Source organism: Epargyreus clarus, unplaced genomic scaffold, assembly GCF_041222505.1.
Source record: "Epargyreus clarus isolate Ecla_fem2 unplaced genomic scaffold, WU_Ecla_fem_2.2 ptg000026l, whole genome shotgun sequence".
Lineage (NCBI taxonomy): Eukaryota > Metazoa > Arthropoda > Insecta > Lepidoptera > Hesperiidae > Epargyreus > Epargyreus clarus.
This window is the reverse complement of record NW_027332233.1, coordinates 7776191-7802346: the sequence shown is the minus strand read 5'-3', so window position 1 is coordinate 7802346 and position 26156 is coordinate 7776191. Positions and strand designations below refer to the sequence as shown.

The window sequence follows — 26156 nt, the reverse complement described above, 5'->3', positions numbered from 1 at the left end:
AATTTCTTCTTCACAATTAAACGAAGTGTTCTTAACCACGAAGTATACAGATATAGTTTCTCGAAATTTAAGGTGCGCAACAGATTCCTGTACCTATAATACGATAAGATTAGTCATATAATGAACTACATTGAGAGGGACTGATGATGATCTTCTATTAAAAAACAACTTAAAGTTCAATTAAAATTAAAATCTCTGAAAACTTACCGCGCAATTGAAACAGCTAAACAATGCCGAGGGTGGTGACACGCCATCTGGTGTCAGAGGACATACATCAACAGAGTCGCACACAACCACTTTATGATTTACACCCTGAAACAAAAGTTATTTCTACATTAGCATTCTGACACTGTCTTAACATACAACACCATACATGTGACCATCATACATACATACTATACATATACACCAGACAGTTGATACATCAATACCACATATAAGTACCTACAATATTTTCTAAACAGAGATTAAATCAAATAATTATAGTAAAAGTATGTTTATAACATAGCATGGCGTATACATTGTCCAAGATTGCGCAGTGTAAATACCTACGTGCATGGATGCTGGAATGCACCTGCATGCGACTACCTCGCATATTCCAGCAAAAGTACTTATGAACGAGCCGAAATCGGCACGTCACACTGTGGTTACTCGCAACACTTACAACACATACCGTGATATACATACATGATCACAACTGAAATTACACAGACTTATCGAGAAAATTTTAATTATAACGGTATCCTTTCGTGTTACTTCGTTGCACTAATTAACCCGATGTTAAAAAAAAACTGGCAATTAGAGCTTTAGACACAAAAAGCTTTTGTGGCTACTTTATACAGATTAAATACAAATCCGATGTGTCTACAATCTAAGTAGATATAGATAACAAAACAAGAAGTAAATTTCTCTTTAATTTCCAACGTTTTGTTTTCAACGTTTGTAAATAAGATTATGCACATTATACAGATCATCGAATGAGGTAAGTAATAAACGGTAAATAATGATATTCAAACATCTGCATACATTGAATTTGTTTTCCTATTAAGCGGTTTGAATTAAATATTTGAGATCAGGCGCCCACTGAAATACAAATGGCGCTATAGACATATCTTATCAACATCATAGACTTGTTATGTCCTTGGTTCAATTCATTTTATTTATTTCATATTATATTTATTGTTTGAAAGATTAAAATAATGTCTTTCCAGCAGTGCTGGACTGAAGTATATATATCGAATTCGTATGAACGATCTTTGTTAACTTCTTTCAATCCTGTTTAGACTTATAATGAAATATTATATCTACTAAAGCATGTCTAGACTTATAGATAAGTGTAAGGTTAGTTATCCTCAATTAGTTAATTGGTTAGTTACCATTAATCTAAGTAGGTATGCGTAGGCATATTTCCACCCTGTCTATCTACCAACTATCAAATGATCATCTATAGGTAGGAACAGGGCCGGATTTAAGGGAGGGGAACCGGGACGGCAGCCCCGGGGCCTCCACAAAAGAGGCGCCCCCAAAATAGAGACGTCGGATTTTTTTTTAAATTCCGACAAGTAAACACTAGTAAAAAAAAAAGGAAAAGTCCATTGATATTTTTTTTCGCTGTTTTACCTTTATCTACAGTACTTTGTACAAACATGAATACTAGAAGAATTTATCTGCGTTTCACGATAAAATATTTATTGAAAAACTCAACTGAAAAAATTGATATTTTTATTCGGAAAATAATTTGGGGCCAGGGGTCCACCCCTTTGTTGCCCCAAGGCCTCTAGACCTCTAAATCCGGCCCTGGGTAGGAAGGCACAGAGTAATGTATATCTACTTCATTTATTCAGACTGCACTTTTGTTTCTTTTATTGGCACATAAATAATATATGTTATTATACTTAGGTACAGACGAGTGGTCAACCTCGAGGTCTACACGTCACCTATTTGCGAAACAGCTATTTAAAATTTAACAGCTATATAAAAAAATATGTACACGAAAAATAATTTCAAGCACAGAATAAATAATACTATATCAAGTGTGTTTGCAAACATTTAAGAGTGAATACTGTTGGCGTCAAGAGTAACGTACAACATAGCAATATTTATCTATCTATAGCGAAGACTTGTAGTATTTAGAAATGTGTTGAATGTGATTCGTAGTGCGATTTCGGAAGCACCACTGTAACACCTAATCCTGCCTTATAACAGTAATGTAAATGGCTGATATGTTTTATTTTGAATCGTGTAGTGCTTATGGGATACCAGATATTTAAGTTTTTAACTTAGTCTTCAGGGACAGCAACTCATTTGTCATAGGCCTCAGTCCTATCCCTCATATGTTCCAACCATTTTTTTTTTGTTTACAAGGGGAAAACCTTCAAAAGGTACCCGGTGCCGTGAGGACGACAAAAGGTTATGTGGGACACTTACCGCACTAACCCCCCCCCCCCCCCCCGGTGGCCGTCCTCAGTGCTGCGTAGATGACTCCGGGATCTCCAAAAGTCCTATCACTCCTATCAGAGTCCTCACTTTCATACGACCTGGGGTTGATTATAAATGCCCATGTGTTGTCACGGTAACTATGTATAGGTAAGTTTAAATGCATAGTCGTTTAATATGTATTTCTCCACAATAATGTGGTATGTAAATGGGGTATGAATCCTACATAACCCTGTGTCGCTCACACGGCATCAGTTACCTTTTGGAAGTTTCCCCCTCCTTCATAAAAAGTTACCTATATAAAGATAAGCCTGGCTAAGTTATGCATATAATATAACTCGGTCAGATTTAATACAATGGCAATGAAATATTTTAATTAGTTCCAAAAGCGTAGCAAGGAAATTTACTTTGGTTATGGGTAGGTATAGTAGGTACGTAGGTACATGTTACAGTTTATTTTTATCGTCGAAACCAATCTGTAACCATTACGTATTGATTTAGCAACAAAAAGTCAACACTGGCACGAATGATTTTCCAAATACGTTTCCGAATAATTCCATTTCCCATATTTAAAAGTAATACACAAAAATAAACACGATTGCCGAAGTAATTTCCGCCGAGCACTAGCTTCGCAGTTGTCACCATATGAACAACATCAGTTACTTTTATGAACTTGACCGTCTGAATGAAGGTTACTTATAATGTGCAAATTACGCTAGATGCGACTTTAAAGCAAATTATCGGAAGCTTTAAAGCTTCGACCGTTGCCTTCTCTTATAATATCTTCGAGTTGGTAAATAGATACTATTTAAAGAATGCTCAAAGGATCATTATAAAACATGTATGTACAGTAACATAGGATTAAATAAACGGAGAAAACCTTGTCATTACAACCAAACATTTTACATTTCAGAAGTAAAAAATATTTAAAAAGGAAACAATAAAATAAACACATATAACATAGAAGTGATTTAGCATGATTTTTTTATTTTCTTGATCATACTAAACGACACGTTACGAATTAGCACACATGTGTGAATGACTTTACAGTCGAAATATGCTTGTTTTTTATTATTAAGTTCCTACTCACGACTCTGTTCACGTGGAATAGGATGCAAAATGTTAAGCAATTAAAAATTACGTGGTTCTAGACTATAGCTTTAGCAGCAAACGGAAATAATTTATCTTTACTAAAAACTTAAGTAATTTTAATTAATGTAAGTACTAACGCTGCAAATACATTTTGATTAGCACAAATAGGCACAGAATCCACTAATTAACGTAGCTAATATCGTTAACACAAATCATTAATGTATGCAGGTTGCATCATTTATTACGTAGGTAGGTACCTACCATTCATCCCCTTATTTACATTTTTTCAATATACATAATACACACAAAAATTGACTATTGACGTTCATAGTGTTTATAATAATATGTAGATCGACGATTATTTAGACAAGAAATATGTGATAATGTATCGCATATAAAGAAATCTTGAATGTTGTTTGCCTTGAATGGGTTGAGCAAAGCAGATGTGAGTCCCGAACCTCTCATAAAGGAACGTGTAACGAGCGGTCTTTACTTATCGGGAGTAAACAAATGACTACGAATTAAACCAAGGACGAAGTTCACTACGTACACAAATAAATAAGACTTATTGTTTAAACATAAACATCATCGATTGATTGTACAATTATATGGTTAAGTTAAGTGCCTAGTTATTGTGGAATGTCTAGTTTCTCCGGTTTCTGGCGCGCTTCATCAATAAAAACACGATATTAAAAGTTAGGTACCTAAGTACGTTTCTTAGACGCTAGCATCAGGGTAATGTTACACAATCAATATTTACATAAATATTGATCTAATAACAGTAATAACCACAGGGCGAGATGAATGCACCGGTGCAGCCGGCGCGACCTTGCCGCTGCGCGCACGCACGCCGCCGCGCCGATAACGTAGCCGCTGGCCATTCGCCGATAGATACTCACATTCGCACTCGTCACGTCGTTGGTGTAAACGGCCGAGTAACTCTCCGGCGGAAAGTTAAACGGCGGCGGCGACATCTCCGCTCCAATTCACAACACAGACACTAGTGGCCGGTTCGAGCGGAAGAACGTATGACGCGATCCAACAGCGGCTCAGATGGCGGCCCGGCGCCGGTCGCGGCCGTCCCGCCGATTCATTGTCCCTTATTGATCAGCGCCTTGCGAACGTGTTGTGCAGAAGTGCGCGATATCGGCGCGCAGGGGCGCGAACTCACTGACGCATGACGCCGCCCGCTCGCACTACCGAGGATTATAATTTATCGCTCTTTACGGCGATAATGGGTAACGCAAACTTCCCGTCGTAAACTTCTTTTGCAGTCGTGTGCGCCGAATGTGCGCTATCGACGTTTCACTCTCGGCTTATCGGATTCGGCACGGTGCGCGACGATAAGCGTGGCGTGTCGACATTGCAAGCTCGCAACTGCCCACTGAGGGTACCGAGTTATTTATACTATACCTACACATTTTTGATAAATAAACAATTGACGTTAGCGCAGATGGAGTAGCCATCGTGAATACACAATGGCGAGTTGTTATTGTTCGCACGTAACGTGGCGAGTTACTTGGTTAATAGGAATAAAGATAACATAAAATAACTGTTAATATGTTCAACTAGGGATTTATACTAAACTCATCTTTTGTCTGCACAATGATGTACTTGTAATGTAGTAGTAATGTAAGGTAACAATACACATACATTATTGTATTATTAAAACACATGTTTATTAAATATCATTTATTATATTCAAACAAAATGCTGTCGTAAAATACGTGTCAAACTGAAGCTAATTTCATTTGTACGCATTTAATTAAATTAGGTTAAATTTTTAAATTATTTCTCAACCATACAATTATCATGCCTGACATCATGTCAGAAAAACTAAAAACAGTTGTGAGAATCAAATGTAATAGAATGAATTACAATTGCATTAACATCACATTTTATAACAATATCATAATCAAACTTCATAATCCTCCTCGAAACTGTATAAATTATAAAGTTATTACATTACATTGTCTACCAAAACATAAGGAAATATCCGTACAACATATTAAGCTGATTTACATTTCCTTAATGGACACTAAACATAACGACTGTCGACAATTTGTTAATATCCTCTCCGATTTTCAAATTCACTAACCGTGACAATAAATGTCTGTAATGTTATTTTGAATAATTGTTAATACAGTTGACTGCATGTTTTTTTATAATATAGAAGTAGCAGACGAGCATGAAGTCCACCTGATGGTAAGTGGCTACTTCCGCCCATGGACATCTGCAATCAACCCCGGATAGGATTAGATATTTCTACCTGAGGTTGGCCACAGATGCGCCGCTACCCCTGAGGACTAAGCTGGAACGCCTCGGAAAAGTATGTCTCCCTTACCACACCCTTGAAAACGGAGCACAGCTGCGCCTAACACTGCTGTTATTAGGCAGAAATAGGTGGCGGTGGTGCCGCCGGAGTCGACCCACAAAGTCTTCTACCTCCTTCAAATATGTGTGTCAGGTAGCCTGCAGCACGGTGTGGGTGTAGGTGAGGAGCTCCAGTGCCCTCCGCGAGGCCTGGTCGGGGTGCCGGGACAGCCGCTGCATGGTCGAGTGTACTGCTGTCGTGATCCCTGCACTTCGCATCACCAGCTTTGCCTGAAGACAACATTAATGTTATTAAATATGTTTTAATAATATTCCGAATATAAGCAACAGACAAAGTAACCAACTAGTATCTCAATGCTAAAACTATATTTTCTTGTAATTAAATTGATACAATATTATAACATGTAACTTCTCACATTCGCGTAAAATGAATATTCTTTCTTGAGCCAATCGTCGTGCAGTTCGAGCCGATCTACTTAGTCTGCAAGCCGCAGTGCATCGAAACACAGAACAGATTATAAAATTTTAGATTCTATTTAACCCACCAACTGCAAAATATTCCCCCGTTTCATGTTCGAAATCTGGTCATACATATCTACATGATGAATTTTAAGTTTTATATGTGCGTGTGGCTCTCACGACATAGGTTATCCCACTGTGGTCACAGCACTACTATAAAGTAAACAACGCTTTCTATACCGTATCTATTTTTACTGTTTATTATTATTCTCGTTTGAGACATCACTGATCACAGTATCGATTCCACCGTATGCATTGAGACTGTTACGATTAATTGGAAGTACGCCAAGAGATAAATGTGTACTAATAACAACATAATAAACTTGTATAACCTCGGTAGCTATAATATAAATGGTACTTGTCGTAAATCGGTCCATCATTGTGTTTGCATTAGTGTATTTGAACTCTAATTTAAAAATATTAAAATGTGATATAATGAAAAATTATATTAGAATAAAACAAGACCAATACAATGAAATAAATATTATTCAAATTATAAAATAGTTGACTTTTTTATTAAAACAATTAGAATCTATTTTACGAAACCAACCCCCACTTTAAAAGATTATTATCAGTGTCCAGTGTCCAGAGAGCCAGCATCTCTAAACTAAATAATAATCTCAGCTGAACTATATCGACTAATATGTTTCATCTTATATTTATAGATATCGAAAAATAATAAAAAATGATTACCCTGTGATTATTGGCTGCCAACGCCCAAACGGCCCGCGCGGCGTGCACGATCTCGCCCGTGTCGCCCGTCAGCAGCGAGCCCGACAACTGCTCCAGCAGCTCCGCTGTAGAAAACATCATTTAACACTACCAGACAAAGTGAAACATAAACAAATTCAATTTATTTAAGTAGTATAGAACTTTAAATGCTGTACTGTTGTGCTAGTGTATAATCATTTTGGTATACGTCTTAACAATACTTCAAAAGTATATTATTTCTTTACGATTGTATTATATGATCAAATAGACTCTATATCGGGTATTGTTTACATTTGTGTCAGCCGCAAATATATGATTTGACAAGTCATTATTAGAAACTTGCTATGACTAAACTGATAGGCGTTTCAGATAGATTAGTATTTATTTAGCCTTACATCTAAGTTATGCACAATAGTAATCAATTTTGATATCCATATGTATTGTATTATTCATATTCAATATTTCCTTTTTGCAATATCTGAATTTACCTAAGCTTAACATAAACAAATAGTACATTACGATACGCGTGGCCAAAGTAGCCTATTTTTGCACGGCGTGAAGTTAGCGCCCGAGCGCAGCGAGGGTGCTAAACGCCGTGCACATAATAGGCTACTTATGTCACAAGTATCGTATACTATTTTATAGCTCGTGTGACATAAACCCGCTTATACTTGTCAATTGATATGACAAAAAAATATGATAATTATTTTGAAAGAAAAGAAAAGTTATAAATGATTGAAATTAAAATTATGAATTAAAAAAAACAACTAAAAAGTGACACAACCAAAACCATTGAAATTTTATGTGAAGAAGTTTTGTTTTAGTTAAAATTTAGTAATTTGTACCTAGTAGATTTTTGGGTTAAAAACTTTTCAGTTGGCCTTTTCTATTATTCTGCTCTTGTGATAAAGGCAAATCTAACACCACACATTAATCAAAATCCATCAAGCCATTTAGGCTACATAAATACAAATCTTTAAATAATTAGTGGCATCTAGACCAATGGCATATAGTAAGAACTCCGCCTAAACGTATTAAAGAAACATATGATAAGCAATCACATAATGTATACTAGTGATACAGTAGAAAATCTATTATCCGGACCTCAGTTATACAGATTCGCAATTATTTGGATTACCAAACGTGAACAAATAACTTTGTAATAACCGCAGATCAGCTATATTATCTGTCATATGTGCATTTAAATTCCGGAAAGCAGCCAAATCGCAACGGGAAAGTTATTATACAAACCAAAAACCCGATTGCTTCAAAATATAACCTATCTTATCCCTGCAATTTAGATGAATCCAACGACACATCATAATATGTCCAAATTAGTGAAGTTGTTTGACAAAGAATGAAAAATACATACGTACAAACATACTGTCGAAAAACATTACCTTCCTCAATCGGAACAAATAGCTTTTCTTCATAAACGCAATTATCCAAATTTTCGATAATCCGAATGCCGTACGACAACAAATAGTTCGCTTTATCAAGTTTCTACGGGAGTAGTATTATAGCTAATTTTGATAATGATTCCTATTTTAAATATTTCTGTCCTACTTGGGTGTGTTGAAAATACACAGTCAAAACAAACAATAAAACTCGATACAGCCCAAAAGTTAGTCTTATAGTGATTCTATTGCTTAGAATATACACAATGGCAAAAATATTTATGAATACGTCCAAAATAAAATATTAACATAATTATTGCTTTAAACAAAATACTCATTATTCACTTTTAAGTTTCAAATGGTATTTAAAGGTATGAAACGTTCATAGCGATGTTAATTTTTTACAACTGTGAGGCTAGTGTTTTGACATTCGTACGGTGTAAAAATCGGCTACTTTTGACACGGAAAAGCGTGGCTAAAATGCGGGTTTAGGTCACAGAGTGCTATAAAGATTTTATGGTCCTTAGTAACTTAGCGAAGCTCGTAGAAGAGCTTGTCAACACTATACGAATTTACATTATTTACTATTATACTATTGCGTTTGTGAGGCATTGGCTGTAATCCCGCAATTTTTTTAAATAAATAAATAAGAGAAAATATATAAAACAGAGCAAAGGTAGCTTCTACTCAAAAAACAATAATTTTAAGCGCCGCTGTCTTCTAGTTTGGTATGGTATGGGAAACCCGAAACACTCATACGAGACGTATTAACTTAATAAAAACGCAATATAATGAGAAGCATGTAGGACTCATTTTGGCTAGTGTCCATGGACGGCAGATACTATTATTTAGGTAGACTGTGTCCGAACTTGTTCTAAAATATGAATATGACGGTGCGGCGTCGCCGCCGGCAGCGACGCCGCACCGTCGCCACCAGCAGCGCCGCCTCGCTCTGTTACCCCGCACCAGTACAAGTACTAAGCTTACTAAGCTTAGTTAGATAAAATAATTACCTACACTCCATTGAGTAATAAGGTTGTCACTATATTTTAATAATAGTGCCATTTATTTCTATTTTTGCATTTACTGTGCTCTGCATATTATGATGAATCAATCGAATCGCAATAACTACGCAGTTTACAAATAAAATAAGTAAGTAATCTCACTGCGTCAGTTAATCCCAGCAAAACACGAAAATTATTATTATTGCACTTTTAAATACGGAAAACAGTGTAAAATTGATACAACTTGTGATACGACTTACTTTGATTTTTTATCTGTTATTAATAACGGTGTAACTTTTTACGAGTTTTGGCGGAAGCATACAAATGAAATTAAATGAAGATTAATGAAAAAGAAATGAGATTAAATGAACAATCATTAAAATGAATTTAAAAAATGATAGCTTCAGGGGGGTTACTATCATCTCTTAAAACAATCTTAGTTTAATCATACATTGAAATTTCGTACCACGACCTCGTTAAAGTAGGATTGTTTTTATAATATTACAATAAGCAGTTTTGTATGATATCGGTCGAAATTATTCATTCATTTTTTTGCAGGAAATTTATTTTTTAAAGCAAAATTGACAATTTCAGTTGATTTTATACAATCAATAAGCGAAAAATGAATAAGGTTTTAAGTTTACATCGCTCGGCAGGAATAAAACAAAACTGTTTTAAGGAGGTCGTGGTACTAAACAAAATAATGTTAATGTAATATTGAAATAAAACTTTCCTAAACTATGATTGTTTTTAAAAGATGATGGTAAGGCCCCAGTTTTGATGAAGCCGAATTCAAACAGTCGTATACCACGCAATACGCTCGTGGCATTTTTAAAAAGATCGCGGAAATAAATAGCAAACAAATAGCGACGTGACAAGACGTGACGATACGACGTGACGATAGTCGTTTTGATGCAACATTCGCACTGCAGCACTGCGAAAATCGCTTAGGGGCCTCGTCGATGCGCATGTTTGTGTGAGTGTGCCGTGTCGAACGCTTTGTAGGTAGTTTCCATGCTGATCCACATTTGTAGTGTGACGGTGTTAACTAACGCGACTGCAGGAAGGCGGTGCGGCAGTGGTGCGCGGCGTTGGCGAGCGCGGGCAGCGGGCGGGGCGCGCGCGCCGCCAGCAGCGCCGCCGCGCCGTCCGCGTGGCGCGCCGCCGCCGCCAGCAGCGCGCCCGCGCCCCGCGACGCCGCGCCCGCGCGCACGCGGCACGCGCTCAGGATCACCTCGCTCTGTGTCCACACAAGTAATATCATTGATTTCAATGTATGACACAACAAGCCTCGTCAAACAACCTGCAAAGATAATGTATTATTGTTGTTTAAGTTAGTATAGTCCGCGCCAAACTTCTAGTCCACTCTGAAGTTGTTGCGCGCAGGTGTACTCAGAGAGCCAATGCGGTCGAACACAACTACAAGCATATACTCCGTAACAATAGTAAGGGCACACTAACGCAGCTATGTACCCGCGAGCGAGAGCAGACAGCGGACGGGTGCCATGGGGTCCCGTGCTGCACAACAAAGACAGTCCTGCTGATATCTAAAATTTGATGTTGCGACGCAACTCACTTTTATATTCAAAGCAGACTAGAAGTTTGGCGCAGACAATAACAAATTTTAAATGCTGCAAAGGCACTCATTTAAAAAAAATATACTGCCCAATGCTTTTAATCCCAAATTACGTATATTCGTAACTCAGATTGTCACCAAATGTACAGTTAAACTTATCCCCATAAATCTGCGACAATTTATTTTAATCTTTGATATACTTAGTATACAGTTCTTTATTTACGTTACAACATCAAGAGTGGTACGGCGTGGAAAAAGTCATGACTCGCAGAGCGAACCGCAACTGTGCCCCAACGTCAGCGTGACAGCTGATGTATCACGGTGCGACCACCCATACACTTTGCATACTCTAGCACGCCACGAACACTCAATCTGATTTGTGTCTCACCTTGAGTATGATGGAGCGGCAGTGGTGGTGCGGCGTGCAGGCGGCGAGCACGCGCAGCGCGGGCCGCAGCAGCGCGCCGGGCCGCGCGCGCGCCGCCTCGCGCACCAGCAGCGCGCACACCTCGCCCACCACGCTGCGACCGCCCACGCACGTGCACATGCTCGACCATGCTACCGACAATGCAGGTTATTCTATCTATCACTGGGACGTCTTTCCCCCCGGCCGCACATATATTGCGGCAATGTCAACTTAAGGGCGGTGGGCAGGAAATTCGGGTCTCGAGGATACCCTCTTTGCCTGGGCAGATTCTCAGGTGGTCGAATGCCCCCTACATTTTTTAAATATTTAATCATAATAATATAATGTTATTTAAAACATTATAATATAATTAACAAGTATCAAAAATAGACCGACCCCACTGTTAAGTGGGTGGTTCGGTACTTGTCGCGTCGTTACCGAGCGGACGGTCGGCCCCCTGGTGGTCGGAGGTCACCAACCCTGGGAGCTCCCGCGGGAGCGGGCGCCACGTAGGTGGTCGATCGTGTAGGGGCGCCAACCCTTTTAAATGGGAGTATGGTCCGGCCTCCGCCCGCTCATACATTGAGCGTGCGAGGCGGACCACGAACTCCTCGACATATTGTAGGTTATTGCTACTTAGATTCCCTCAGTAATCTTCAACAAAATCCACGAAATGAAAAGATATGGTCACCTTCTTAGAAGTATTGAAAAACAATACAAGTTACCTTTTGCACACTTATTAGTAAAAGTGACGAGAAGATGCATTATGGCGTATCGCAGCTGCTCGGTCATCATGCACCACGGCCACAGCCTGACGAGCGAGGCGGCCATGCTGCTGTCCGCGAAGCTCTCCTTGGCAGGAGTACACTCCAGCATGAGGCAGTTCATGAGGGTCAGTAGCCAATACAGGGTGTGAAGAGCTGGGTCCTGGTCAATAAAATCACATAGCCAATATTATTTACGGAGTAATTTTTATTGTTAAATGCATCCAACATTAACGAATCTGCAAATTTTAAAGATATGATATAGCTAAAAATAATTTATACACATATAAATACTGAAACATTTGAAACCCCGTCAGTAGTGATGATCAATTAATATGATAGCCAGGCAGAGAACTTAAACAGAAATAAACTATACGAAAACGGAACTGCGCTGACGTTGATGTTAGCTAGCAACATCTTAGACAAAATTTAGAAATACAAAGTTAATACACATTCATGACCGATTGTGAGTATGAAACACTGACCTAAAGGGGTCCAATAAATGTTAACAAAAACACAATGCTCGTTTCTGGGTACGCAACCGATTTCAAACAAACTTTAGTATACCCACGTGGTTAGCGTTCTTGATAACGTCAGCGGGCTTCCCTTGAAGCGACAGTTTATCTCGGACCGCTTGCATCGTAGCCAGCAATATTGTAGGAAACTGGCGGTGAACGGCATACAGACGAGCCCGAGGGCTAATCGACAGTACCGACGACAAACACGAACATACCAGAATCCAACTGTCGTCTGTAAACACACAAATGTATTATACACTAGCTGACCCGGCAAACTACGTACCGCCTCAAAATCTATTTATCAAATATATTTCATATAAAATATAGCCTATGTTACTCGTAGATAATGTAGCTTTTAAATGGTGACAGAATCTTTAAAATCGGCCCAGTAGTTTTTGAGCCTATTCGTTACAACCAAACAAACAAACAAAGTTTTCCTCTTTATAATATTAGTGTAGATAATCATGTTACATACACAAGTATAAATTTAATACAAAAAAATAGAGTAATCAGCTAGTACATCTTTGTCGTCACCAAACTTAGCAAACTTATGTACAATAGCAAGAGCGCTTGCACTGTTTTCCTCCAGTTTTGTAAGAGATTGGTTATGGGAGCTAATGAGCTATTTAGTCAAAGGCGCACTTTTAAACGCTCTATTCTTTAATATTATAATATTCATAATGAAACTCCACAAATAATAATCAAAGATTATTTTTGGGGTTCGAAGCGCCAACCTGGTTGTTCGCCTCTCTTGTCCTGTTTACGTATTAATTTCATTGAATCAATGGATTATGTCGTGGTTTCATTAATTATCTTCTTGATCATTTTTAACAAAACACGAATAGAATTTTATAACTTTCTATACTCCAGCAAATTTTGATAATGACTATATTTTTGTAGCAACAATTGATTGACATTTTTATATTTGCACGTCACATTACGAATGCGGCGAGGCAGCTTTTTACGTATGCGAGGTGAATATATAATTAATCTTATGTCGTAATTCATTGAGCGTCATTAATATTTATTTTGCACGACACAAGTACAGCTTCCAATTGTAATATGGCGCCACTTTGTTACGATCGCAAATTACAATGTTTATTGTTTTAGATTAAATTGTAATATACTTAACGGCAGATTACTGCGTATAAAATCAAGTATTATGAATGTAAGTTAATTTATGTCTTTGTAAATTATTTTTTGATCTAGGGATCGATTTGTACCATTTGACGTCATTAATAAGGAGAATTGCCCGCATACCTATTAACAATTTCTACTGCATAAAAATTAAAAAATAGAACCTTGACTAGATAAATGTCTCTTGTTCTCTGAAAATCTGCTATAGAGGTGCATGAGCGCCTTGCATACATCCTCTACCATATACTCCGGCCGGCAGTCGCTCCCCGCGCCCCCGTCCCCAGCGATGAACCTAGGACATTCTTCCCGGTATGAAGGTGATTTTAAATCTTCTAGGAACTTTACACATGACGTGTCTTTAGATTTGTCTGCGTGCTTTCTGTGCGCCGTAGACTGTGACAGTTGTGTCAGGCAATGTAAAGCCGCTTCTTGTAATTCTGTAATAAACAAACAGGCATAGGGAATTTACTTATTTAGTAAAATATATATAGAAAGTTTACAAGCTTTGAGCTCGGTACGGTAAAATTTTCATATGAGCGCGGATGGCCAAATGCAATAGTATAATAATAATCAAAAAATTCTTAAAGAAGCATCGATAAAAAAACCATAACCAAAATTAATATATTTTTAAAAACTCCTTTTCCTAGCTAATAATCGAACGAATTAATTGTTAAATGTGTTTTTGAAATAACAGTCATTAATATATACATATATTTTAACACGTTAATCTGAGTCTTAAGTTTAATACGTAATATGTATTAAACATTATATCACCAAAATTTAAACAATAATTTTACAATGTATAAAATCTTATAAGAACCCTCAAACTTACCATTGTCCTCGCTGTGTAAAGCCTGTAGGAGCAGATGAAAGAACGGCACAGAGCTGGTCTTCTTGAGCTCCCACCAGACACAGTCGCCGGCGTCCCGCTCCGGCAGCAGCGCGGCCAGGAGGAACAGCGCTTGCGTACGCGCCGTTATACCTTCAGCATCATCTGCAGTATCAATGAACACTAAAATTGTATAAAAACATACCATAAAGTGAATTCTTATTAAATGTTTTCTATTCATAAATCAGGTATATATATATTCGTAGTATGACAGGAGTGGAATATGAAAGTTATTGAACACGTTTCTTTATATTGAAAATAAGAAACATAACTTTTATCTGTATTTGCCCACTTGTTAAATAAGGAACTTTTGTAGGTTGAGACGTTTCCGCCGCGCGTTAACTATCAGGTAGGTCTGTCATTCAGCATATTTTTTAATTCAATAAAGCATTCAATAATACAGTGCCAATATATTATTAAAATTTAGTAGCAATCGTTTTATATACATACAAATATAAACTGGACGTATAAATTTAAAACAATATCAGCGCACATTCTAGTGAAATTAGCTAGATAGCTCCACAACAATATTTTTCAAAGCAAAGATCAATTTATTGTCTTTACAGCAATGTCAGATTCTCTCCTATCTCATAGGCATATTTGTCGTGATTCGCATCCGGTTGAAGAGATACAATCATGAGTCGTGACATTTGCATCCTGCTACGTATCGACAACTTACTTTTAATAGATGATAAATCCACATTCCACAATTGAATTAATACCTTATCTATTCCTATGCGTAGTCATATTTAAGCCGATTACATAAATAGAAAACAATTGACTCAACTTAAAAAATGTAAATCGTTCGTAATCGGTCGTAATCTGATTTGCATGGTTACTCATCGGTTGAGCATTTTATACACAATAGTAGTACAAAAAAAAGGTAGTGTCTTTTAAACTGACGCACATTCTTATTAGCCCGGTCTTTAGCATGGGTCATAGTCGCGATTATTATATGTTTCCTGGCGACCTGGTAATATGCTGTTACTAACACGGTCGCATGTTCATAACAAATTCGCTGCGTATACGCTACGTAACCGCTACATTCAATCTATACTTGGCAATTAGCATGGTGCGTGCATGTTAACGAATCGTCTCAATAGAAATTGTTCGCAAATCAGATCTATAGTAACGCTTAAATAGATTTTTTAATGACAATTGACAATCAGAAGAAATAACAAAAAAATTACCAGGAATAGTGACGTCAATGTATCTTTATATGCGTAACTGCTTACCATAGTTTTGTATTAAATTAAGTAAATAAAAAAATGTAAGCAACATACAGTAACTATAATAATCTGTCTATGAACATACCATCTTCCAAGGGGGTCAATGTCATCAATAAGTTGTAAAGACAGTCTTTAGTAGTCGCGAGGGAGGTCCGCACGCACTTGTGCGTACACGCAGCGGCGAGCGCGCGGCACGCTGCGGTGCGCACCGGGTTGTAAACAACGGACGAGTCCGTGGACCAAGACGCGCATCTGTAAATATTATTACTATCATCGTTTATTGCTATACACCGGACTTCTCGTAAATAAATAAAAAAAAAAAAACAAAATTACATTGTAAGTTAGTAGTTTTCCTATGTTCGGCATAAATTATTGTCAATTAGAATAAAAATGGTTAAATGTATCTTGTAGCAACCTTTTTTGTTACATATTTTAAAACAATCAATAAGACATCCGATAAGGTTTAACGATTGCTATGCAATTATAACAACCAGGATCAAATTTGAATACTATCCGTAGTAAGGAAGTGTGCGTGATCATAAACTCTTTTGTACATAAGTTACGATTTACACAAGCCGCTGGGCTATACGCATTGTAATTGTAATTTATTACTAAGGTAACTTACCCATTCTTTACATCATTCCTATATACGCGTACAGTATAATATTTTATTTCTCATTATTACCTAAATATCACCCTATAAAGTCCCTGTTCATTCCACATTTGCACCGGGCAGCTCTTAAACGCATTTATGTTGTGTAAACTATCCGCGACGGCTGCCACGAGCGCCGGCGTGGGCGGCGGGCGGGCGAGCGCGAGGCGGGGCGATACGGTCAAACGCTCACTCTTCTGCGCACGGACCTCTAGCTCCGATCTCCGTTCCAGAAGGGACAGAGGCACGTTTGGTTCTGGAATAAGATTTAAATATGTTTATTGCAACCATTAAGGATTTTTATTCGATGACTTAGTCAATTGTCTAAGACGCAATATGGGACATATGTATTTTATAAGGTTGACGTATTTATAATACAAAGCGTCGTAACAATCTGTTTTAATATCAGTTAAAATATGTAATGACTCTTAATAAAGTTAGAAATAAGTCATAACAAGTATTGTTTGTTTTAACAAGAAACTCGTTAATATATAATAGGTATGTTCAAAATAAGATTAGGTAAACATATAAATCATAAACAAATTGCTTCGAACGTCAGATCCGTGATTCAGCAAATCATTCAATGTTATTTTAGAACAATTCTATCAACATTGAAATACCAATACATTCAGTATACGTTTTATGTTTATTTAGAGCAACGTGTAGTTTGCTAGCAATAAACTAGGTGGAATTGGATATTCTAGCCTTATCGCACCGAAATCGCGTCTCGAGGCTATCGGGGTGAATGACATGGGTATTGATCGCAAACTGTATATTATATACGATGCATACTATCGCACAGATTCAGATAATAATTATAACTCGGGAAAAGTAAATAAGAACTATAGTGAAACTGAAATGGCAAATTTATCATGAAGTGTAACGTTTGTTTAAAGAACTTAAGACTATTAGAATACATAATAAACTTAATTGTAAATACGAACTATATACTCTTTTCAACCTATTCCCTACCAGTGAGTACGGGATGCCCTATAGCCCTATACCAATACGAGTAGTGTAATAACTATTGTATGCCATACATTGTAATAGGCATAGTTACAAACATGGAGTGCATAATTAAATAATAATTACGCCCTAGCGCATATGATGATGTCCTTCATGGAGTCGGTTGGAGTATGTCGTACATGATGTTTTCCATGAATATCAGAGTAGCAGACGAGCATGCTGTCCACCTGATGGAAGATGGCTACATAAACATCTATAATCTACCCTTAATAAGATTAGATTCCTATCTACAGATGCGCCGCTACCACTGTGGACCAAGCTGGAATACCCCGGAAAAGTATGTCTCCCTAACCACACCTTTTAAACCAGAACACAGCAGTGCTTAACACTGCTGTTATTAAGCAAAGATAGATGTGGCGGTTGTGGGTTCTAAAACCGTCATATCTTTCAGTAAAAAAAATGAAGTGTTAATTCAGCTGTTAGAAAACAGTAATAAATTATTTTCATAAACGTGGGACACGTTACGTTTATGAAAAACCTATAGAATATCGTTATTCTATGCATAGACATACAGTTTTAGGTATATCAAAAGAGCACTCACATAAAAGACGTGTGCATTTATCTGTGCCTCTTTTATTAGTCACCAACGTAAGACTATGATTGATCGCGTATATAATCGCAGGCTCTAGTGGCTACTCAAGAAAACTTTAATCAAGTTCTCGCAAACAAACTTTTTTACAAAAGGTTTATATGATAAAACAACCGTGCTCGCACTCATGTTCAAAACATCAATCAAAATTCCAGAAGAGCTAACAAAGGAGATAAAAAATATGTTCTACTTTTAATAGGAAAAGTTATTTATGTTTATAAAAGGAAATACCATACCTAAATATTCAATACTCTCTTTCCTGTTACAAAAGTCTACAAAAATATGCAAACAATGTTCAACAAAATTTGTTTCTGTGATTTCTTGCAGGACTTCTCGCTCTAACACCTGGAACCAAAATAATAATAACTAAAGTTTGCACCGTTATTATGTTTAACTATTATTGAAACATACTTGTACTTTGGAATTACATATAAAGGCAATGTTATATTAAAATTATTTAAATAATTTAGAGATGTTAAGGAAAATGAACATTTTCCTTGTTGATCTTAGTAATCAGCGACGCCATATGAAATCTAGGCTATGACTAAAAGGTTTTGCAACGTAGGTAATGGGCAAAAGTAGTGACGCTTGCCTCATATAGTCAACATTATTCATGAATACAATAGAATATTATGTGTTCATTATTCCAGAATTTCTAAATTTACAAAACTTTACCATTTAAGTTATAGGTCCAAAGATTAATTAGGATATTTGTAGTGCCGATGTAGCACCAGTACTTTTTATGGACCAAGAGGTCTATTGATTTGGACGTAACGTATAGTATAATGGACGTAACTTAGTTACGTCCTCCACTGTTCGGTTTGCTCGGACGTTCTTGCCACGGACGTGCAAGATGTGGAATGAACTGCCTTCTGAGGTATTCCCGGAGCGCTGTGACATGGGGCTCTTCAAAAAAGGTGCAAAAAGAGCTCTCCTTCAAAGCCAGCGATGCATTGGCAATTCCTCTGGTGTTGCAAATGTCCATAGGCGACGTTAACTACTTTCCATCAGGTAGCACGTCTGCTTTATTATCAGGTTAAAATATAAAAAAAAATGTTTTGGGTCCATACGCAGTGGCGCTGGCGAACATAACAATAAAAGACAATTAAATTCAAAATATTTTATTTGTCACTTATTAAAAAACCTTTACCTAATACTAAAAATATTTGCGAAATCATTCTTCAATATCAAGGATGACGTAAAATTACAACATGATTTAATTTATTAACTATGTTCACTGAATGATAAAACCTGTGATAAATATTTTCCTATACCACTTCTTATCCATTAATAATCATATAAAATTTCATATTAAACACAGTATAACTTTAAATATTAGGTACAGTCCAATTCAGATAATCGGAATTGTAAGAGTACTTATTGCAAGAAATAGTGCTTGATGTAAATTATCGGAATTGAAACATTGCAAACAGTAACACATTACATTCAGAGAATTTGAATAGTCACCTAAACTAGAACATTCGAGATTATACGATATAATGCAGTTGACCGATAAGCAATGTTTGTTAATATTACATAATTAAACAAAAATGTTTGTAGCCATTACAATAGATGAAAAACTTCATAATACATAAGGGTGGGTGAAGACTACGAATACGCATTTGTCCAACATAGTGGATTATGCCCCATGCCTTAGCCTTAAGAGAGAAAACCCGTGCTTAGCAGTAGGACATCGATAATATTGTTTGTTAACCAATTAACCATAGAGTATTTTAATTAAGCAAATGCTTATTTATTTATAGAATACAATAATTATGGATTTTTAAAATAAATACCTAAACATATTAATTCATGGGAGCTACACTATGTTTAAATTATAAAATCAAATTTACCAAAACATTTTCTTGTTACTCATACGAATGTACTTGAAATACAATGGTATACAAAAACAATACCACGCTAGACTTCACATCATAATTTTATGACGCTCAGTATAATGACAAACACTCAAATTACTCTCCGAAATAACAAAAGAACGGATGCAGTAAATTATAAATTATCGAATGATTCCACCTAACTACAACATGCTCCAATGGTATTTTTCTATGGTTCTGTGTTCGGCTGTATGTATCTTTATTACATTCCAATGTTAGGTACAGGTCTCTGTGACCGTCAGAATGGCCGGTTACTACCCATATTTTACATCGAAATAATTACTAAGAGGTGCTACCTAGTTGCTACTAGTTGCTATTAGTTGCTACTAATTGCTACCTTCGATTAAAAAAAGATAAACTACTTTTTAAGGTGACCGGCCATTCTGACATCAGGATGGCCGGTCACCTATCCAGTGAGTAGAAACTACGCAAATGAATAGAGGTTTTTTGTAATCAATAGTTGCTACCAAATTACTACCTTCATATGCATCGTATTGGACTTCATAGCTTTTAAGGAAAAAAAAATATTACGGATTTAATATAGGAGGACTAATCCAATACGATGCATATGAAGGTAGCAATTTGGTAGCAACTATTGATTACAAAAAAACTCTATTTATTTGCGCAGTTTCTTCTCACTGGATAGGTGACCGGCCATCCTGATGTCAGAATGGCCGGTCACCTTAAAAAGTAGTTTATCTTTTTTTAATCGAAGGTAGCAATTAGTAGCAACTAATAGCAACTAGTAGCAACTAGGTAGCAACTCTTAGTAATTATTTCGATGTAAAATATGGGTAGTGACCGGCCATTCTGACGGTCACAGGTCTCTCACTTTCAAGGCCAGGAGCAGGAAAATATCGGTTGGCAGCTAAACCGTGCAGAGCCATGCGAAACCATATTCAGAATCTTAATAACTAATTAGGTTAAAAAGCAATTAACTATTTACATGAACCGTCGGATTAACGTGCCCCCCGAAGCATGAAAATAGTTAAAATTTTATCTTATTTACTATAACCATTACATTAACCTTTCAATCCCAATCACTCCATAATCCAATCCCATTCCAACCGCACCTGACATTATTTAATATTGTACATCAGGTACGATGTAAAGAAGTATAGGGTCTTTTACGGGTTGTAACTTAAATAAGTTGAAATGTACCACATATAAACCTCCTTATATTAAATGTTCATTATAGCTTGGTTAGTTCCGTATAATATCTGAAATATATTTGGGCCAAATTGTTTATAAATGCCTCTATGCCAGTGTACATTAAAATAATAAAAGAGAAAAGGTGTTGCCTACGGAAATCATAAGGAGATCATCATAAAGGAGAAACAGTTTCTTTAGGTGTTCTTTATATGAAAGGTATCTTATATTGCATATTATATGAGATACTGTTAGCTTAATCACCGTCTGACTAATGGTCACCTAAAACGGTCCTAGGCATTAGAAAACAGTTGCTTTCACCATTATCTTCCAGACGTCTTGTGAAAGTTGAAATTTTAATAGGACCATGCACAATGCACATTTATTTCTTAAACCTATTAACTAATAAATAAATATTCGATGAAATGGTTGCTTAACTAAAAATAAATCTTTAATTTTCACACGTTACAATGTTACAAGATATTGTCAGTAAATTTTAAAATTAAAAACATAGAATTAAAACTAAAACATTAATGAATACTGGCCATGTATTTAATTACTTATATATCTTGTTACGTATGTGCGAAAGAAACACTACCGGGAGTTTGGACATAATAATTAGTATTATACAATACTAAAATACTATATACTATATAATATTATACAAAGTTAAGTAAGTATAAAAATATTAAATACTTTGCAGGTTCCTACGTTATATCTATAATTGTAAACTCGAAAGCGGCCAAGATATAATTATACGATTAAAGTCATGTTATAGATTTGGTTTTTGTTTAAATTTTTATACTTATATGTAAAATTATTTAATTTAAAGTTAATTATAAACTTATTTTTATTGAAAATATCGATAATAGCATTACGTAAGTGACATTTTTTTACTAACATCGCCCTTTTAAAATGGTAGACTCATCTAAATGTAACGACAGTTTACAATTAAAAATAAAATTTGTTTAATACAGTGCTGTTTAAATATGTCATAATGATCAATGTTAATTTACCTGCAAATAAGTACTTAACTAGATATTATTAGTAATTATATTCTATGCTATAGGCGAAATTACTAATAGTTATTTATACATTCATGTGGTTTACAGTCTGTAGTTTCCACAAATGCAATTAGGTACATTACTATTATATTTATCATTAAGTACACACATCTTACAATGTGCTCCCTACTGTCAGGAAAATTTAACATTTACAGAGGTGTAAAAAATATCGAAATTCTAAAGAAATTGAAGATATATGTTCTTCATATACATTTATTATGGACGTATTTTCACAAAGTGCCAGGAATTCATTTTGATAAACTTTATCATAATAATAAATCCTAATTAAAGAGTTATTTCAGCAATGCGCGATAAGATTACGAATTATCTTATAAGAGTTTTGTTTACTCAGAAACAATCGAGTAAAATCGCTTACGATACCTTGAACCTACTTAGGATTCCGTGAATACCACGTTTAAGGCGAAAATACAAAAAATATGTAGTTGTGCGATTTAAAGGTAACTCTTACGAACTAATCTATTTTTAAATAGGTTTAAATCGGAGCCATATGCCACCCTTATTCTTCAGCATGACGCTTCTGGGGTCGTAATTGATTGTTGGTGTGGTCCGGGAACACGGCTCCACGACGAGATTGCTAAGGATGGCAGCCAACCCCGCCACCACCGTCAACTGGGCAAATCGTGCCCCTGCAAACAAAATTATTTTTTTAAATATTCAGTACATAAAACTTAAGTTTGCTCCCTGTAATTGTTTTGGGAAAATAATGAGTATGCGTGCTATAAATTCTTTAAATCCACAAAATAATGTAAGAATAAAATCAATATACTTATTGCAAAATAAATATACTTAGCTATTTATTTTTTGTAAAGTCAATAACATTATCGAAATTTATTTTACTAAAATGCATGCAAATGCACGCAAAGCACACAACAAAGTAAGATTAGCTGCAATACAAAAGGTATTTGTTTTACAATTACATTATTTACATATTACTAAGTCAAGACGTAAAAACCGAGAACCATCGTTAAAACGGAAACTTGTTAGTTCCAGAGAAGTAATTTCAACGCTTTTAAGACGGAAAGATCAAATACACTGTGTTTGAAAATAAACTCACAATGCTGTATATTTTGAAACAACTGACTCTAGTTATTGGAAGGTATGTAAGCAAAATGTTGCTCCTTCTCATTCTGTAAATGTTTGTATAACATCTCAGTTAGACTTAGTTTCATAATTTTCATGAAAACAACTATTGTACTCTTAAAGATTTTTTTATCTATTATAAATAATAAAATATTTAGGAGCAAAACCATATTAAATAGACAGTATATAAAATGAATGAAACAACTGGGACCTACCTGGACAACTCCTTGGTCCTTCGCCATACGCTAGAAATCCCGGCGGACTCGAGTCATCCTTGAAGCGATCAGGATTAAACTTGTCCGGGTCCGGGAAATATCTTGGATCCCTCTGTATGCACTGAACTGGTATGAGAACTGCATCTCGTACTTTAACATTCAGATCTGTGCCTGTGAGAGTGCATGGCGCTGTACAGAGTCGCGTGGTGAGAGGCGTGGGCGGGTGCATCCTAAGAGTCTCTAGTACTGTTTGTGTTACCAAACGCATGGCGCACACTGCCTCATAATTCAATCCATTATATTGCTCCAAACACTCTACAATCTCCTTTCTAATACTTTCTTGCAGATCTACATCTTTGGCCAATTCATACAAACAAAACGACAGAGTAGTTGCCGAGGTTTCCAAACCGGCCAGCATGAATATAAAGGAGTTCGATGTTATCAATGCATCTGTCATATCGAATCCGGTCTCAGTTTGCTGGACGTTTAACATAAGTTGGAGAAAATCGTTCCGCTTAACGGCGGTAGAACGCCGCTCCGTTAAAACTTGTCTAATGATATTCGTGAAAAAGGTTTCCACCTCCATTGAATATGTCCTGAGATTCAATAATTTAAACAACTTTGGGAAAAACGCGCGGCAATAACGTTTCAATATAGTCGAGCGGTCGGTTTTAAACATTTTTTGCGACATGATCAAAAAGGGTGAATCCGGATTTTTTAGGGATCCTGGATCTACGCCGAAAGCGCAACTACCAATAACATCAGTGGTAAATCGGCACATAACGCTGGGTATATCGACGTCTTGTAGCGATTCTTGTATAAGAATTGTTTTCAATATATTTGCGCAATCCACGATAAGTGGGAACATCGCTTTCATTTTCCCGGATGAAAAAGTCGGCGTCACTATATGTCTCATGGCTTTCCATTCGGCTCCACTCATGTTAGCCAAATTGCGGAGAAGCGGTTCTCGTCGTGTATCCGTAGACACAGATAAGCGGTCACTGAAGCAAGAAAACTCTTTTGATAGTATGCTTTTAACTATATCCAAATCTATCACGAGCAGCGTCGGCCGCCTGGCTTGAAATATACCAACATATTTTTCATTCCGATAATTTTCGTAAAAGTACTCTAGCATTTTAGCGTAGCTCCGCCTCATCGTCAGTGTAGCACCAAAGTTTCCAAATATGGGGCACGGCTCCCGATAGGGAACATTTCTGTGTAACCAGTATTTTCTCCCATTAGTCGAGTAATGAAAAACCGTCAACAAAAGTAACAACAACAGCACGAACGCCAATAATAATGCACTGATCCACATTTTCACTGAGTCGGTCCGTGAATTGTAATTAGATGTAAATGTAACAGTGGGAACATTAAACCTCTGCACGAAAGTGAACTCGCGGCCGCGGCGATTCGTTTATGAGTAAGTAAACAAAACAGCGCGCGTGCTCGATGTATGCATATGAGTGGCCGCTCGCGGCACTTGCGGCCGGCGGTCAGCAATCAAATGAACCGTATCGCTAGTGAACGTCAAGATAAGCTCTACGCGCCGCCCCAAGGTCATATATGTTGACGTACCATGCCCGTGACTCGAATATACCCGCATGTCAACTCTCAGGGCGTTTTCCACAGCTTCCTTTATTAACTATCAATACACCTCAGCGGTGACATTTTTTATTAATTTTATTGGATATTACTTAGCTATTTCCTTTACATTTATTAGGTATCCGAATTTTATAATATTTGCAGATGAGTTTTTAAACTTTACATGTCCTTGAAAAACACATTTCTGAAATACTTAAACTACTGTTATGCCACAAGATACAGCCTTTTAAGTATTGTCATTTAATTGTTATAGGCCTTTAATATGGAATGGAATTTAATAATGTTAATTTAATGTTAATTGTCGATGTCGATGCTACAACTTTTTACACTGATAGCAGATGTGATTAACATTCAACAATCAAGTTACACGTAGATACGTCTTTCTTAATCTCATCTTGGCTACCATTAACTTTCAAGTTAGGTTTGTAATTATTGCATTTAATACATTAATAATCTTAAGATTTAGGACTAAAAATAGGATTGATGTCAAAAATCTTCAGCTTGTGTTCTATGCAAATTGAATTGAAATTTGTTTAGCTTTAACCTTTTAACTTAATTATGCTGCATTAAAAATCATAGTGTACGAGCAACCATTTAGATGTAAATGTATTTCCAAAACATTATAATTCATTTACACAAAATCATTCATGAATATAATAATTATAAGTTAAAGTACAATTTAGTCTAAGTACGTTGGAACTAAACTGTTAGGTGCCCTGGCAAAGTCGGACAAGTGCCAACACTCCGGCCATTGTATTCCGAAACGAAACCAAGTTATGAGAAGCACTATATTACGAATTCTTCATGTCATCCTATAAATTATCATCGTATTTTTTGGCTCCTTTAATATT

General features: G+C 36.4%; 3 protein-coding genes across 3 annotated transcripts in view; all 3 read right to left on the bottom strand.

The window, feature by feature from the left end:
• The window catches only part of IP3K1 (inositol-trisphosphate 3-kinase-like protein), a 90193-nt gene extending 85276 nt beyond the window's left edge, over positions 1-4917 (bottom strand). Inside the window, exons 1-2 of the mRNA XM_073087797.1 lie at positions 4428-4917; positions 208-312 (exon numbers count right to left, since the gene is read on the bottom strand). Coding sequence (XP_072943898.1) covers positions 208-312; positions 4428-4502 — 180 coding nt within the window. The 5' untranslated portion in view covers positions 4503-4917. The remainder of the gene's footprint in view (positions 1-207; positions 313-4427) is intronic.
• A 288-nt stretch (positions 4918-5205) lies between these two features.
• Positions 5206-26156, bottom strand: part of LOC140753299 (rotatin) — a 39104-nt gene continuing 18153 nt past the window's right edge. The window contains exons 23-33 of the mRNA XM_073087801.1: positions 18516-18624; positions 16698-16920; positions 16098-16264; positions 14727-14888; positions 14059-14331; positions 12811-12989; positions 12201-12402; positions 11458-11627; positions 10547-10733; positions 7075-7178; positions 5206-6132 (exon numbers count right to left, since the gene is read on the bottom strand). Coding sequence (XP_072943902.1) covers positions 5992-6132; positions 7075-7178; positions 10547-10733; positions 11458-11627; positions 12201-12402; positions 12811-12989; positions 14059-14331; positions 14727-14888; positions 16098-16264; positions 16698-16920; positions 18516-18624 — 1917 coding nt within the window. The 3' untranslated portion in view covers positions 5206-5991. The remainder of the gene's footprint in view (positions 6133-7074; positions 7179-10546; positions 10734-11457; positions 11628-12200; positions 12403-12810; positions 12990-14058; positions 14332-14726; positions 14889-16097; positions 16265-16697; positions 16921-18515; positions 18625-26156) is intronic.
• LOC140753297 (cytochrome P450 6a2) lies at positions 22218-25533 on the bottom strand. The gene is made up of 2 exons (XM_073087796.1): positions 23704-25533; positions 22218-23034 (listed from the first exon to the last, which is right to left on the bottom strand). The coding sequence occupies exons 1-2, from the start codon at positions 25016-25018 to the stop codon at positions 22871-22873; spliced, it is 1479 nt and encodes a 492-aa protein (XP_072943897.1). The 5' UTR covers positions 25019-25533; the 3' UTR covers positions 22218-22870.